We start from the raw sequence: 17498 nt of genomic DNA, 5'->3' as shown, positions 1-17498 counted from the left end.
AGTTTGGGTGGGTTTTAATAGTCACAGTGGGAACAACATCCTCTATACATTTTCTGATGAACTCAGTCACCATGTCTGTTAATACGTCAATGTTATTCTCAGAGGCTACCCGGATCATATCCCAGTCCGTGTGATCAAAACAATCTTGAAGCATGGATTCCGATTGTTCAGACCAGCTTTTTATAGACCTTGGCATGGGTACTTCCTGTTTGAGTAATTGCCTATAAGAAGGGAGGAGGAGAATGGATTTGTGATCTGATTTGCCGAAAGGGGGGGGGGGTTGGGCTTGTAGCCATCCCGGAAGGGAGAGAGGTTTTGAAGCTGAATTCTACAGGCAATGTGTTGATAGAACTTCTTTAGCGCTTCTCAAATTTTCTTTGTTAAAATACCCAGCTACAATAAATGGGGCCTCAGGATATGTGGTTTTCCAGTTTGCACAAAGTGTAGTTCGTTGAGGGCCATCATGGCTTGAGGGAGAATATACATGGCTGTGGCTATAACCAAAGAGAATGCTCTTGGGAAGTAATACGGTAGGCATTTCATTTTTAGGTATTCTAAGTCGGGTGAACAAAAGTGCTTGATTTCCTGTACTTTATCACAATCACATCATGAGTAGTTAATCAGCCTTTCTTCTTCCCGTAGAGTTCTTTATTCCTGTCTGCGCAATGTACTGAGAACCCTGCTGGCTGTATGTACGAAGATAGTAACTCCAGAGAGAGCCATGATTCCGTGAAACAGAGTTACAGTCCCTGGGGTCTTTCTGGAAGGAGAGCCTCAATCTGAGCTCATCTACTTTTTTGTCCAGGGACTGAAAATTAGCATGTAATATACTCGGGAACAGTGGATGGTGAGCACCCCTCCTGAGTCCGAATACTCCTGACTCCGAATACCTCTTCTCCGCAGGCGACATCTTGGAGCATCTTTTGGTATAAGTTCAATAGCCCTGGGAGGTACGAACAAAGGATCCAGTTCGGGAACGTACCGGTGCTCTGATATCCAAGCGTTATTTCCGGATGTATGTAAAAACACAAACGTTCTGGGCTATTAATGTAAGAAATAACACACACACAAAAAATAATACTGCAAAGTTTCTTCTGAGCTAGAAGCAGAGCTGCCATGTCTGTCGGTGCCCTCTTTCCATTTCTTTCCAAGTATGTGTCCAAAAAACAAAAATATTTCCTGAGCTTCATTATATCTCCTAGATGTGAATACTGAATATCTCCTATATATGACAGACACTTCAAAACCTTATTCCTTATGGTATTTTTTTCCATTCATGTGTTATTCAATGCGTTTCTATGGGCAATAGTATCCCTTTTTATACCTAAAGTGGTCCTAAAATTCTAAACAAAATAGCTAAATGATCCATGGTATGACCATCGTAAAACATGTTGGCTTAGCCTTTTACTACCCTGCACCTTTGAGACTTCTGCCCTGTAAATAATTCCATAATTGATTACTTTCAGTTTTCCTGTCAGTGGATGAAATGGTGGAGTTCATAACACTAATCCCTGAGCAGTGTGCTTGACCTCCATGCCCCTTGAGAACATTGGACGTTGTATTCGCTCCTTCAGCTACCTGATTTACTCCAAAATGGAGGAACATGAAATCCACTAGACGCATCCTGAAGTGGCATCTCAAAAACTCAGGCCACACCATGCACAAACTAGCCCTCAAGAGCACCAAAGGCCCTATTCCAAGGCCCTGAGAAAGGCACAGTCGATGTTCTGCTCCAACCTCATCAATAGAAATCCTGGAAACTCAAAGCACCTGTTTTTCACCAAAACTATCTTTTCAAACTCCAGTCCCAGTCCCCAATTGAGACCACGGAAGAGTAGTGCAACAGCTTCATTGACTTCTTAAAAACAAAGCAACATCAGATCTCTCATGTCCAGCTCTACTACTCTGTCTCCTCCCGCCCGCCCTCACCCATCCACCAACGCCACCCCAGCCTCTCTCCTACTCCCTTGAAGTCACCCAGGGAAGTATTTAGAAAACTATGTCCATTATTAAAACCACCTCCTGTACCTTGCATCATATTCCAACAGCCCTGCTCAAATCATGCACCGCTGCACTCTGATAACCCAGATTTTGAACCACCCCCTCCAATCTGGCAGTGTCCCACCTGCATTTAAGACTGCTGTCATCAGACCCTTCTGCTGTCATTCCCTTTGTCCACCAAACTGTCAAATCAGTTTCGCCCACGAGGGAATCTTCCCTATCATCGTTAGTAACCAATATCTACTGTTTGTTAATGCATTTCCGTGATTATTTAGTTAGTTAGTAAATCAATGATTGGTGTGTGGATGATTCATAGTTTAGGCTGGGTTCTGTAACGGTTTTCTTGTGGTGAAGGAGAGGCGGACCAAAATGTAGCGTGGTTTCTATTCATGGTTCTTTAATAAAGACTCTACACATAAACAAACTAACAAAACAAGAAACGTGAAAACCCAAAACAGCCCTATCTGGTGCAAACACAGAGACAGGAACAATCACCCACAAACACACAGTGAAACCCAGGCTACCTAAGTATGATTCTCAATCAGAGACAACTAATGACACCTGCCTCTGATTGAGAACCATACTATGCAGACGACACACAATTAATCTTCTCCTTTCCCCCTTCTGATGACCAGGTGCCGAATCGCATCTCTGCATGTCTGGCAGACATATCAGTGTGGATGACGGATCACCACCTCAAGCTGAACATCGGCAAGACGGAGCTGCTCTTCCTCCCGGGGAAGGACTGCCCATTCCATGATCTCGCCATCACGGTTGACAACTCCATTGTGTCCTCCTCCCAGAGCGCTAAGAACCTTGGCGTGATCCTGGACAACACCCTGTCGTTCTCAACTAACATCAAGGCGGTGGCCCGTTCCTGTAGGTTCATGCTCTACAACATCCGCAGAGTATGACCCTGCCTCACACAGGAAGCGGTGCAGGTCCTAATCCAGGCACTTGTCATCTCCCGTCTGGATTACTGCAACTCGCTATTGGCTGGGCTCCCTGCCTGTGCCATTAAACCCCTACAACTCATCCAGAACGCCGCAGCCCGTCTGGTGTTCAACCTTCCCAAGTTCTCTCACGTCACCCCGCTCCTCCGCTCTCTCCACTGGCTTCCAGTTGAAGCTCGCATCCGCTACAAGACCATGGTGCTTGCCTACGGAGCTGTGAGGGGAACGGCACCTCAGTACCTCCAGGCTCTGATCAGGCCCTACACCCAAACAAGGGCACTGCGTTCATCCACCTCTGGCCTGCTCGCCTCCCTACCACTGAGGAAGTACAGTTCCCGCTCAGCCCAGTCAAAACTGTTCACTGCTCTGGCCCCCCAATGGTGGAACAAACTCCCTCACGACGCCAGGACAGCGGAGTCAATCACCACCTTCCGGAGACACCTGAAACCCCACCTCTTTAAGGAATACCTAGGATAGGATAAGTAATCCTTTTCACCCCCCCCTTTAAGATTTAGATGCACTATTGTAAAGTGACTGTTCCACTCGATGTCATAAGGTGAATGCACCAATTTGTAAGTCGCTCTGGATAAGAGCGTCTGCTAAATGACTTAAATGTAATGTAAATGTAATCCAGCGCTGTATGTGGGGAAGCTGTGCGAGCTGTCCATTCCAGGACCCCTGTCTGCCCAGTGTGAGAGTCCTGATAAGGAGGAGGCCATAGATGGATATGTCCTTGCTTTAATTTTGGGCCTGACTGAAGCCAAGTGGGTGACTGGCCTGCTTGATTGAAGCGGGGTACATGGGTGCCCCTCCTCTCCCTCTCGGTTTCCTAAAGCCTAAATAATTAATAATATCACATTTTGTTATTTATTTGGAATTGTTTTTTTCAAGCATTTGGAAAGGGAGATGAGTTTTATAAATTGCACAATGTCACGTGTGCTCCCTCTCCGGCCTCTAGGTCACCAGGGTGCTCGTTATGGCGTACACCTGTCACCATCATTACGTGCACCTGTGCATCTTCAGACTCACCTGGACTCCATCACTTCCTTGATTACCTGCCCTCTCTCCATTTGGTTCCTTCGCCAGGCTTCAATGTTTCTGTTTCATGTCTGTGCGTTGTTCGAGGTTCTTATTATGTTCCGTTTACTTTATTAAAACACTCACTCCCTGAACTTGCTTCCTGACTCTCAGCGCACATCGTTACACACAAATCAATTCAATGGGTCCTGCACACTGTAGGGCGGCCGGGTGTCTATATTAGGTTTACGGCTCTAATTATTTATGTCAAATCAATGTCTCACCATTATTTCTCATGAGCTTGAATGTTGAACAAATATTTTGGCTATGCTGGCATGTTGTAAATGATCAAATAAATGTCATACAATTCTGAAGATATTGTCATGTATAATGCTAATGCAGACGCACCAATAAATTGTCCTGTACACTTATTGCATGACGTTGTCATGTACTTTCTCTTATGTCTAAGCTTCAAATGTGACTCAGGTGTAAGTAATTATTGTGAAGAAGTGTCTCTGTGAACCCTATTCTGTATCTAGTTACGAAACAAGAGAAATCCAATTGTATATTGCTGCTGTTCATCTGATATCTAACTGTTGATCTGATATCAGATCTGTTGACCATGAGAGCATTTTGCAAAGAAAATGGGCTGAGGAGTACTATTTTGGCTCGCCAAGACATGTGGCCCATTGTTTATCTTGTTACCTGGCAACAACCACACTGGTGTTTCAAAGAGCTGTCAGTCAAGGTGAAATCATGAATATTAGCTCCCTGCCCAATTAGCCACTATTTCAGTCTTCCTGATATTTAAAGTTGAGAGAAAGGGTACCATTTCTTCAATTCAGAGCAGTTTAATAACAGGGTAAAAAATATTATAGGTGATGTTTTGGTCATTCAAAGTCTATTTTTATTTGGGAAACAGGATGACTGTACAGGACCTTTAAGACAACCTTGAGGGAATAAAATGTCTATTAATAATTTAAAAAACACATCTCTGTCGGTGTCTGTGAAAGAGACAGACGAAGAAACAACCCCTTCATGTATTGACCTGCGTTTTAAATGGTGCCACGCAACCTTTAAAATACAGTGAATAGTCCGACACAGATATTCAGACATCATCAGAGTCACTTCCACAAACCAATGTCACAGCGTTCCCATACAGTATGGGCCACAGGGACAGGAATGCCTAGCCCTGGACTTAAAAAGCACTTTCATTGGAGATCTTCCATTGAGCTTGTTTTTTTTGAAGACCTATGAGGGATATTAGAGGTGGCATTGGAGAGTACCACAGTACTAACATGAGAGTACTAACACATGTTGTTTAGCTACTGGCCGGGTCTCTGAAAATCCCACCACTTTTAGAATGTAACTTTGTTGCATTATGCGGCAGACTCTTACGGTATGTACCTCGTACCGATGGAGCTTCTCCCATTACAGAGACAACCCGGGATTCAAAGAATTAGCAAAGCAGTCATCCTGCAACTGATTTGGGTCCCAAACTGGACGCACCAATCTTGGATTGCCCCTTTTAAGGCCCCCTGACACAACCAAGAAATGAGAATGGGTGCACTTCTGCCAATATGTTGTGAGCACGTCACATTGTCGACCTCCAGGTATTACAGTTTGAAACTGCTTCTGGGGGCATGAGACACTTACCACGATGAGGAGCAGGGATGGCAGAGGTACGTATACCAAGAGAATGGACGAACATGGTGAGCAACCTACAAACAGAAACATTTTCATTTCTGAAATGACTGGTGTGTGATTTTAGACTCTTAGGCGCTTCTGTTTTAAAAAAATCCAATTGTCATCATTCATTTGTGTGTGTTCATGTTTTTTAATTTAAAGCATAATTTGTGTGATTTTGTGTGTGTAATGCTCAGAAGAACAGCGATGCTGCAGTACAATGGCTAAATCCATCCCCTCCTCGCCTCCCTAAGTGAAGGGAATGAAGGAGGTTGTGCTGTGCATAAACGCTCGCAGCACTTCATTAAGACCTATAAAATTCACAAGTCAAGGAGCGTCGCATGACCCCTGGAGAATTATAAATTAGCCACGTTGCTCAAGCAAAACGACAATTTCACACGGCTATCTTCTCTCTATTCCCCCTGTCTCACTGCACATTGAAAAGGCCCTTATATAGCTATAATGGGTCTGGTTGTATGTTTTGAAGCGACAAAACGCTGATGTTGCTTCAATCAAATGGCTATACTTCCTTTCCCATTAGAACAGGCTGGTGGTGGACCTTAGGCGTGACTGATGCCCAGTTGGCTAAATATCCTTTCTTTACCAGTTCATTGTATCTTACACATTAATGAGACTGGGAGAGCGAGTGTGCGATATGTGGCCCGTCATGCAGAAAACAATTTGGCCTGGGAGCAGAGGACCTAAATGACCCGTCTCGGTGACTGCACAGTGCCACATCAGAGCGAACAAAGCACAACTTGACTGTGGGGTCACATGGGATCAGATGAGACCAAGACCGCTTCTCATTAGCACAATGGTAAGATAAATGCCGAAGTAAATGGTATTTTACTCAGGCATAAAGTTAATTTGCTATGCCACAGCACTCTTTAACGATGCTGTGTTTAGAGAGTCCAAGGCCTCTGAAGTGTGTTTCTCGTATTAGGTGTGTTGTGGCAGGATTCAGCCATTAAAGATAATGGGGCCTAATGTGACCTAAAGTTTACCTCACACTGATTGTAGACATTAATCTCTTCAAAAAATCAGTTTTGCAATTTGAAGAGTCATAGGAAAAATATGCATTTGAGTCAAAAGGTCAGCACAATCTACGGTTTGGTTTTTTCAAATTCTTGATGCTAGAATTGGGATCATGTATCCTGCGCTAATGCTGATACAAAAAAGGAATAACGGAGAGTAATGTGCAATGGGACGAACTTAGCAAATGAGGCATTAGCGGTAAGTATATGGGGAATACCATCCTTATACACATTTGCCATTGTATTGTTCAAAGTGCAGTCCTTTAAAATGATTGTAACCGAGAAGACCACATATTGTCATGTTTTGTCTTAGATTGTCTTGTCATTTTGCTTTTCCTCTGTTCATTTTCCCCCTGCTGGTCTTTTTAGGTTCGTTCCCCTTTTTCTCTCTCCCTTCCTCTCTCTCTTCTCTCTATCGTTCCGTTCCTGCTCCCAGCTGTTCCTATTCCCCTAATCAATCATTTAGTCTTCCCACACCTGTTCCTTATCTTTTCCCCTGATTAGAGTCCCTATTTCTTCCCTTGTTTTCCGTTCCTGTCCTGTCGGATCCTTGTCTATTGTTCACCGTGCTGTGTCTGTGTATCGCCCTGTCGTGTCGTGTTTCCCTCAGATGCTGCGTGGAGAGCAGGTGTCTGAGTCTGCTAGGTTCAAGTGCCTTCCCGAGGCAACCTGCAGTTCTTGATCGAGTCTCCAGTCTGTTCTCGTCATTACGAGTGGAATTATGTCTTATATATATATATAAATAATATATGCCATTTAGCAGACGCTTTTATCCAAAGCGACTTACAGTCATGTGTGCATACATTCTACGTATGGGTGGTCCCGGGGATCGAACCCAAACTCTTATGTTTGTAGAATTACTTTTCTGGATTAAAGACTCTGTTTTCGCCAAGTCGCTTTTGGGTCCTCATTCACCTGCATGACACATATAGAGAGGAACCGAAGTCTTCCTTACACTTCCTTGTTCTCTAACTTTGACTGATACCCTTCATATCTGCGCTTCAAGACATCATAGAACTTACATATGATCATATGTCTGATGTGGAACCATCGCTTCATCCATGGAATTAGATTCAATCAAGAGCATTATGGTTTGTGTTGGGTAATATAAACAAGTCCAAGGAGAGATAGAAAAGGACATGGGTACAGCTGGGAGGAATAAAAGGTAAGTGTGAACAGGGTGAGAATTGTGGTGTTCTTTTCACACATACCACTGATGACATTGACATGCCAACCAATATATCACTATTACTCGGGATACTCAAGTACTCTGTTTTTAAGTTGACCCATAGACACATTATATGCCATTTACAATAACATGAATAAGCTTGTATCCTGGTATTGAACAACCTGAATATGATGCCTGGGATATGCTGATCTTAGACTGTGTAACCATCTTATCCCGTTTATTGTTTTTCGGGGTCTGCATAAGTTTTTTTGCATAGTATCACCTTTGATGTTCAGATGGGAACAGTAATAGTTGGAATAGTAACTGAAGTCTGGACACTGACTGTAGGCCTCACATGTACCCTATTATAATAGTAACTGAAGTCTGGACACTGACTGTAGGCCTCACATGTACCCTATTATAATAGTAACTGAAGTCTGGACACTGACTGTAGGCCTCACATGTACCTTATTATAATAGTACCTGATGTCTGGACACAGTACTAGTTTTAGACAAAGATTTATATATTTGTGCTTGAAGTGACAAATGCGAGATGCCCACTTTGTGCAAATCTGTGTGAATGCGGTGTCTTGTCCTTGGATACTGTTGATATGATATGAAATACCAATTATTTTCAGCCAACGTTTCGTTTCAGGGCTGGGTATTATTTGAAAGTTACCACCCACCAGCATGGTATTGTTAATGAATCAGAAACAGCTGCAAAGTTATTCTTCTTCACTACTAAAATGAGTCCAACCGCCTTGTGTCCACTTGGCCGCCTGAGCCATGGAGAAAATGAAAATAGGTGCAAACTTCTTCAATGCTTTGATTGGTGTAACGTTAGCTAGAAACCACAAGTGCCTATCCAGATAATTAAAATAATATGACATTTATAGTTACATGTTATTTGCGGCGTGCATGATTAAGACTAAAGTCAATGTAGGCTATAATTTCACTTCCCCTGTGAGAACCATGAGCAAGGGCTGACCTGGCTTGGCTATACCGCAGCCGAGGCCTACCAGTTAACGTTACTTACCAAAGGTTCCCCCGTGTCCATTACAATGTAGAAAAATGCATATCAGCTTTCTTTCAATAGTTACCCATATATTACTGGAGCTTTATCTTATTCTTTCTATGTCGGACTCGCCTCCACAAGTTTTGTAAGATGACAAAACTTTGGCGATAACAATAGATAACAAATAGATGGCAAAGCCAAAGTAGGGATGTTTTCCTTAAATCAATGCTTAAATCAACAAATCCATAACCAGCCACAGAGGCAGCTGGCTAATCTTTTGAATATGTTGTAGTTAAAAATCAACAGCAGCAACATATTACATTTTCTAGCTAGTTAGTTAGATAAGGTAAGCAGGTTCGCATGCTAGCTATATGTTGATGTTTATCAACTCCACATGGAAATTCCCACTCCTAATTTGTGAATATGTACAAGTAGCCTTCGTCATTCTTCGGAGGTCCTTTAAAACCGGCCAACAACTGATGTAATTTGGAAATGTTGCAAAATCTCCCCGGTCCACAAACCTCTTCGCTCCGTGGGAAGAAGCAGAAATGAAAGATAATACTTTACAGATGTCAACTCGTTTGTTGACGATCCTTCTATGGATTTATGACATTATTATTGAGTATCAGGTTATTACAAAAGAGAAGCATGTATCACATTTTGGAGAAACAAACAAATAGCCTACTTAATGTCAGATTATTATTTATTTTTATCTGAGTGAGGCAACAACAAAAAATCCCGCAGCCCCTGTCAAAAAAATCATTCCGCCATCCACGGGCAAATTCTGAATATTTAGTTTATTCATGGATAAAGGGATACTCGTGAGTGGAATATCAAAGGTGCATGTAAACATCTTATCCTGAATAAGACCTAAACTGGGATATGAGCTACTATCTGGAATACTGTGCACATGTAAACGTTGTCACTGTGAATCAAGCATCAAGCACACATGACTACATTCACAAATACACACACAAACACACACACACACATTAGCCCCAGGGATGAGAGGCTGTCTTTTTATCCTCATGTGTTTGGAAGGAAAATAACTACATTTCAGGTGATATGTTTACAATATCCTTATGATCTCACTCTTTCTGTGATGCTCTCTTATATTCTTGTAACATCAATTAAAGTTGATAATGTTCACGGAACAGGATATACAGTGAATGTACACATTATATCCAATATAAACAACAGCACTTTGATGTCGTATGGACGTATGCCACTTGCAATGTGCTTCATATTAAAACGTAGGCAATTCAAAACCATAACTTTGAAATAATGAATAGATACTACACATTGACAGACATACTTACTGTTTTTAACTTGTGTGACATACATCTTTCTATTTCTATTTATGTATTGAAAAGATATGCTTCTGTTATAATGATGCTTTAAATCCATGATTATCCCCTGAAACATGATTTATACAAGTTTACACGAATGTGAGCTTCAGTTAAAGTGACAAAGTTCTTGACAGAAGTACAATACTGGATGTGTCACACTTAAGAACAAGATTATGTCAACTTGTTCCCATTGTATATCACGAGGTGCACGCACACACACACACACACACACACACACACACACACACACACACACACACACACACACACACACACACACACACACACACACACACACACACACACACACACACACACACACACACACACACACACACACACACACACACGCTTTCAGATTTTTTTCCATAGGGACAGGTAGAAAAATGATTGGTTCCTCACACATGCATAGACTCCCAATGATATCCTGCTTGCCGTGCGGAAACAACCCAGGCTATATACAGTAGGTTTTGTATTTCAGTCTGTGACGTGGCATGTGGGTCCCGGTGATGATGCTGTGGTGTGTTGCTTTCATTGATGAGTACGGACATCTGTGCACTGTCACATAGTAGGGCTCCTCTGATTTTTGGAGTGGGGGTGTGTAGTGGTTTGAGAAAAAAATTGGCGAATCGACACAAAATGTGTTTGCCTGGTGATTGCCCTCTGTTCCCCTTCTGCCATGATTGGCACAAAAAAAACCTGGGATGGAGGGTAGGGGGTTAGAGAGAGGGAGAAAGGGGGAGAAACAGTAGAGTCGAGAAAACAATGTATTTCATCACGCGTGGTTGTTCATTGTCATTTATACAGGATGACTTCATCTTGAGCGAACTATGAACGTTATAATAGGGAAAAATGAAATCAACTTCCCAAGTCAGCTGACTTGTTACTTTATTAACCTCTTATTCTTGTCTGTATTTTTTGAAACTGCATTGTTGGTTAGGGGCTCGTAAGTAAGTATTTCACTGCATTCGGCGCAGGTGACTAATGCATGTTGATTTGACTATACAAACACTCCTAATATTCCAACGAGTGGTGTATAATGACAGTTTAAGGACTATGTAGGCTTTTAAGAGATTTGATCAGTTTAAGGACTATGTAAGAGATTTTATCTCAATGAGAATAACCTGTATAAATAAAGGTTAAAACATACTATTTTAATAGTATACTTCATGTACTATTCTATGTACTATTCTAAAGCTACTTTTTATTAACATTTCAATAATAATAAGTTCAATAATAATAAAATCATATCAAAAGTTGCCATACATTACAATGGATAATTTCCTCATATATAAGTGATTCACCATGAGCAATAGTCAAATTAGACACCCTAGACCGCTCATATGAAGCTTTCATACATTTAAATATGAGTCTGGAAATCTGCAAAGAAATTCATGAATTTGAAGCTACCCGGAAAATGACACACCCAATTTCCTTTTTCTCCCCATCTCTGGTAATTTGTGTATGTATGCAATACATTTTGTTATCTCTGTGGAAGAAGGAAAATCAATCTTACAACATTGGCTGTGAGACTTGGAGGCATTGAGATTCTGCAATATCACCCAATTTTACAGTCATAATTTTTCTAGAATGGGATTCACACAGCCCTGCACTATGGATAAATAATATTCATATTGCTTCAGAAATTCACTAAATAAGCAATTGGATAAACTGCAGTAGCCAATGTTTACCTGGTGAAACCTAAAAAGGAGTTTACGGTTTTCTGCAGTGCGGGTTTGACTTAATTTGGTTATTCATAGCGCACTCTCTCAACACAACAGTATATTTCCTTAGTCTTCTTAAACAACACAGCCATTTGAAGTAGCCTGGTCCTTTGAAGCAGCCTCTTTGGGCTTTATTAATTTGTACCCCTCTGCATTAAGTAATTTTCTAGCAGTATAGCGCCTTTAGATTGTTCCTATGCACTTTTTTCATCAAAGCCGTTTTCGCAGAGGAAAATGCAACCACCAATTATGTATTTTCTGTGAAAAAGAGAAAGTTTTTTTTAAAGGTATAAGCGCAGAGGCCAGTTTAACCTTTAATCTCCAACGATTAATGTTAGAATTGGTAGATAGTACGATGGTCTCAGATCTGCACTTCTGCTCATCTCAAATCAAACCAAATGTTATTGGTCACATACGTACACATATTTCACAGATGTTATTGAGGGTATAGCTAAAAACTTGTGTTCCGAGCTCCAAGAGTGCAGTTGTATCTAACAGTTCACATTACATTCTAATCTAAAAGTAAAATAATGGAATTAAGAAATACAGTGGCAAGAAAAAGTATGTGAACACTTTGGAATTACTTGGATTTCTGCATAAATTGGTCATAAAATTAGATCTGATCTTCATCACAAGTCACAACAGACAAACACAGTCAGGAGTCAGCAAACCTGGAGTACAAACATTGAGACGAGATTGGACAAGTTGGTTTGAGGTGCCCCACCCTTTAAAAAACACAAGAAGCATTGCCTGACATGAACCACGCCTTGAACAAAAGAGATCTCAGAAGACATAAGATTAAGAATTGTTGACTTGCATACAGCTGGAAAGGGTTACAAAAGTATCTCTAAAAGCCTTGATGTTCATCAGTCCATGGAAAGACAAATGGTCTATAAATGGAGAAAGTTCAGCACTGTTGCTACTCTCCCTAGGAGTGGCCGTCCTGCAAAGATGACTGCAAGAGCACAGAGCAGAATGCTCAATGAGGTTAAGAAGAATCCTAGAGTGTCAGCTAAAGACTTACAGAAATCTATTGGAACATGCTAACATCTCTGTTGATGGGTCTATGATACGTTAAACACTAAACAAGAATGGTGTTCATGGGAGGACACCATGGAAGAAGCCACTGCTGTCCAAAAAAACATTGCTGCACATCTGAAGTTCGCAAAAGAGCATCTGGATGTTCCACAGCGCTTCTGGAAAAATATTCTGTGGACAGTAAACAATGATGGAGGGAGGGAGCATCATGGTTTGAAGCTGTTTTGCTGCCTCAGGGCCTGGACAGTTTGCTATCATCGGCGGAAAAATGAATTCCCAAGTTTATCAAGACATTTTTCAGGAGAATGTAATGCTATCTTAATAATGTAAGGCTAACTCGAGAGCAGTTCACACCAGATATCCTAAGAATATTGTTGAACTGAAACAGTTTTGTAAAGAGGAATGGTCCAAAATTCCTCCTAACCGTTGTACAGGTCTGATCTGCAACTACAGAACATGTTCGGTTGAGGTTACTGCTGCCAAAGGAGGGTCAACCAGTTAGTAAATCCAAGTGTTCACATACTTTTCCCACCCTGCATTGTGAATGTTTACACGGTATGTTCAATAAAGACATGAAGACATATTTCTGTTTGTGTGCTATTCGTTCAAGCAGACTGTGTTTGTCTATTGTTGTGACTTAGATGAAGATCAGATCAAATTCTATGACCAATTTATGTAGAAGTCCAGGTAATTCCAAAGGGTTCACATACTTTTTTTTGCCACTGTATATAAAAATGTGATTGACAGCTGTCAGTGCAAAAAATAAACATACACTTTGAGAGAGTGGATTGAGCCAGACTCACCTACCCACTGTGTTCTAAACTCCTTACGATGGTTCCTTAGGCAAAGGCTAGAAAGAAGATAAAAGACAAGATTGAAAGGCAGAAACTTCAGGACAGACCACAGCTCTATTCTATCAAAGTATACGATCACGCTTTAGTCCAGCAAAATGTCAAGGAGCATATAACAGATGTCCCTTTTGAAGCACAGAAAGACATTCAATTATATTTATTAAGGCTAGATGATGGAAACGTATTATTATATTTAACCAGGCAAGTCAGTTAAGAACAAATTCGGATGTTATAATGACGTCTACCCTGGCCAAACCCTCCCCTAACCAGGACAATGCTGGGCCAATTGTGATGCTGAGCCAAAACGTAAAGTTAGGCTTACTTGTCAAATGTTGCATTTTTTCTGTCCTTTGAGCTAATATTTTGTGTTTCTCATTCATTTCCCAGAATACTTTCTGTTGTTTCCCTCACATTTTAAAAGAAACTTGTCAGGGCATTTAAACTGGTAAGGCATCAAAAACAACTGTTTGCCTTTTGCCCAGAGGGACGGACACAACTGCCAGTGCTTTCTAGCTGTGGGGAATGAATAACTTACTTCCAAGAAGCTAATGTCTAAGCTGTTCATAATCAGGAAGCTAATGGTCTGCGCAGCCAATCAAGGCCATGGTACAGTGGGGAGTAGCGGTGCTGTTACACCACACCCATCTAAATGCTAAGTATTTCTGCTGCATCTTTATATCAAAATAAGAAAAGAGTGAGGGGGGGAAAAAATCTTAAATGACCACAATAGAATCTTCCGAGCATGCCCAAGGTTTCTTGATTCATTTTTTTTTCTTCAGTTGAAGGTTGAATATCTAGAACATTCTCTACTGGTGGTGTGTGACAAGAGTTCCAAGACCTTGCTATCTATTATAAACTCCAAGAACCGAGTAGAAGGCGAGGTATTGATATTTTAATTATTTTTTTATTTCACCTTTATTAAACCAGGTAGGCCAGTTGACAACAAGTTCTCAATTACAACTGCGACCTGGCCAAGATAAAGCAAAGCAGTGTGACAAAAACAACAACACAGAGTTACACATAAACAAACGTACAGTCAAAAAACACAATAGAAAAATCTATGTTCAATGTGTGCAAATGTAGAAGAGTAGGGAGGTAAAGGCAATAAATAGGCCATAGAGGGATGAAATCATTTCAATTTAGCATTAACACTGGAGAGATAAGATGTACAGATGATGATATGCAAGTAGAAATACTGGGGTGCAAAAGAGCAAGAGGATAAATACAAATATGGGGATGAGGTAGTTGGGTGTGCTATTTACAGATTGGCTGTGTACAGGTACAGTGATAGGTAAACTGCTCTGAAAGCTGTCACAAAGTTAGAGATGGAGATATAAGACTCCAGCTTCAGTTATTCTTGCAATTCGTTCCAGTCATTGGCAGCAACTGGAAGGAAAGGCGGCCAAAGGAAGTATTGGCTTTGGGGATATACCCAACTTTGGCACTTTTCCTACGTTCGCTCTCAAAGAAAAAGGGATTTCTCCCCCCCAAAGGCGAGTCCCGACTGAGCTAGTACTTCTCCAACATTTAAGTGCCCTTCTCTCGCTACTTCTCTTTGATATCGATTGTGGGGATACTAACTCAGGCCAATGTGCTGAGGAGGCAATGGCACTGTTAAATGCTGACACTAACAAGGTGAGTTGGGTCCAGGAGAGGAGGAGGTGTGGGAGAGACATAGTGGCCTGTACCACTGCCAGTCAAACAAACAGCTGAGCAATGCCTAGTGTTCACAGGACAAGAAACCTAAGGACATCGCAGACTATGTCCTCTCCTTAGGCTACAAAGAGAAAGATAGAAAAAAAGAATGGGATGGCGAAAGAGGGATACAACAAAGGTATCGTTTCACTAACTAGCTATTCTTTGTTTAACTGAAAGGCATAAACCCTGACCCCGAGCTCCAGGGACTGTATGTGTCAAGCTTCTCAAAGTAGGAGTGCTGATCGAACCCTAAAAAAGAATGTGTCTCTATGTAACTGGCTTCACTGTGCTGCTATCAGCCTCGCTTCCTCCACTGTCCCGGTCCCTTTACTGGGCTTGAACCAGTGGTCCTCTGACCACTAACACACATCATGACCACCCAATTGACAATGTACAATGAAAAGTCCCCAGTTGTCCACTAAAACAAGAGCCCTACAAACATTGCTACATATATAAAATCCACTGTTACAAACGATTTACTCAAGTAACCCCAGAAGCTTGGTTGCATTCTGTACACTGAACCGGAGTTGAGGCAACACTATATTAACACTTGCGTAGTTCAGACAAAGACACCAATTCTCACCGTCAGAGTTCCCAGCCATTGTAGACACTGTGAGCACAATGACAAAAAAATACAAATTGTATCACAAGAGGACTGCACACTAATGTGCTAGCATCCCGGGGTGGCCTGTGCTGGGTGTGGTTAATCATCTAAAGACTCATCAAGCTCAGAACCACTAACAACACCTAGAATTGCTACTAATTCTGCCTCGGCAGAGCCCCAAATACACAACATGCCAGAGTGCATCCAATCAGACCAGGGCGGGATTTTGTGTACTTATCAAGACAACACACATTGTCATTCAATCTAATGGCTAACGAAGATGAACAACAGTCCCATTTCTCTGTACATTATTTGTTGGATGAGATCAGCCGTGAAACATTCTATAGCACCTTCTAGGCCTATTGCTAGAATTGCTATTGTTGTGTATTGGGGTTGTGCCGCAGCACATCATGAGGGTCATCATTATTGAATTGTTGTCAAGATTTGATTATGAAACCCACGAGACGTAACAAAAGAGAGATGCACCATCGAGAGCATTCTGACGGGTTACATCCGTCAATTTTAAATGGCAAGTTATTGTAAAGGGGATTTTTTTGAGGCCATATTAAGCTGCATCAATTCGCTTTTACTGAGATTCAGTTTATACCCTGATAAGTGACCGAAGGATGTGAAAGTGGCAAGGGCAGCAGGAACAAAAATAGAAAGGTTGGATGAATATAATAATAAATCATCTGCATGTAAAGACAGTTTGCGTTCGTGTCCGTATCTGACTATACCTTTGATGAGGGGGTTGGAGCGAAGTCCTATTGCAAGAGTTTCTATGGTGAGGGTAAACAGTAAGGGACTTAAAGGACAACCTTGGCATGTCGATCCTTGCAAAGGAAGCAATCTGATTGAGTGTTATTAGTCCTGACAGAGGCTTGAGGGGATGAGTACAGAAGTCTTAGCCAAGTCATGAATTTGGAGCCAAAGCCAAATTTATTTGGAGTGTAGAAAATGTCCATTCCACCCGATCAAACGCTTTCTTCGCATCCAGGGATATAATGGCTTCAGATGTATTGGCGACAGAAGGATGATATATATTATTAAATAATGAGTGTCTATTTTTAATAAATCCTTTTCCAGACGCGTTGCCAGGAGTTTGGGTAGAATTTTACAGTCAACATTTAGCAGGCTAATTAGACGGTATGATACACAGTAAAGAGGGTCTTGTTGTTTTTTTTTAAAGAATAAGACAAATGGTTGCCTGACTGAGTCTGTGGGAGAGTACCATTTACAAATGATTCATTGTACATTTAAATTAGAATAGGGGCTATTTTGGAGAGAAACGTCTTGTAAAAATCTGACGAGTAGCCGTCAGGCCCTGAGCTTCTCCCGGATTGAAGGGATTTGACAGCAT

At 41.4% G+C, this 17498-nt stretch overlaps 1 protein-coding gene across 2 annotated transcripts in view; it reads right to left on the bottom strand.

The window, feature by feature from the left end:
• Positions 1 to 9595: 9595 nt before the first annotated feature.
• The window catches only part of LOC124045192 (chemokine-like protein TAFA-5), a 60426-nt gene continuing 52523 nt past the window's right edge, over positions 9596 to 17498 (bottom strand). Inside the window, exons 4-5 of one of the 2 annotated variants that reach the window (XM_046364444.1) lie at positions 13789 to 13835; positions 9596 to 10922 (exon numbers count right to left, since the gene is read on the bottom strand). In XM_046364444.1, coding sequence (XP_046220400.1) covers positions 13812 to 13835 — 24 coding nt within the window. In that variant the 3' untranslated portion in view covers positions 9596 to 10922; positions 13789 to 13811. The remainder of the gene's footprint in view (positions 10923 to 13788; positions 13836 to 17498) is intronic. The other variant, XM_046364445.1, reaches the window with a different exon arrangement.

The sequence above is a fragment of the Oncorhynchus gorbuscha genome, linkage group LG10 (assembly GCF_021184085.1).
Source record: "Oncorhynchus gorbuscha isolate QuinsamMale2020 ecotype Even-year linkage group LG10, OgorEven_v1.0, whole genome shotgun sequence".
Lineage (NCBI taxonomy): Eukaryota > Metazoa > Chordata > Actinopteri > Salmoniformes > Salmonidae > Oncorhynchus > Oncorhynchus gorbuscha.
This window is presented reverse-complemented; position numbering and strand designations above follow the sequence as displayed.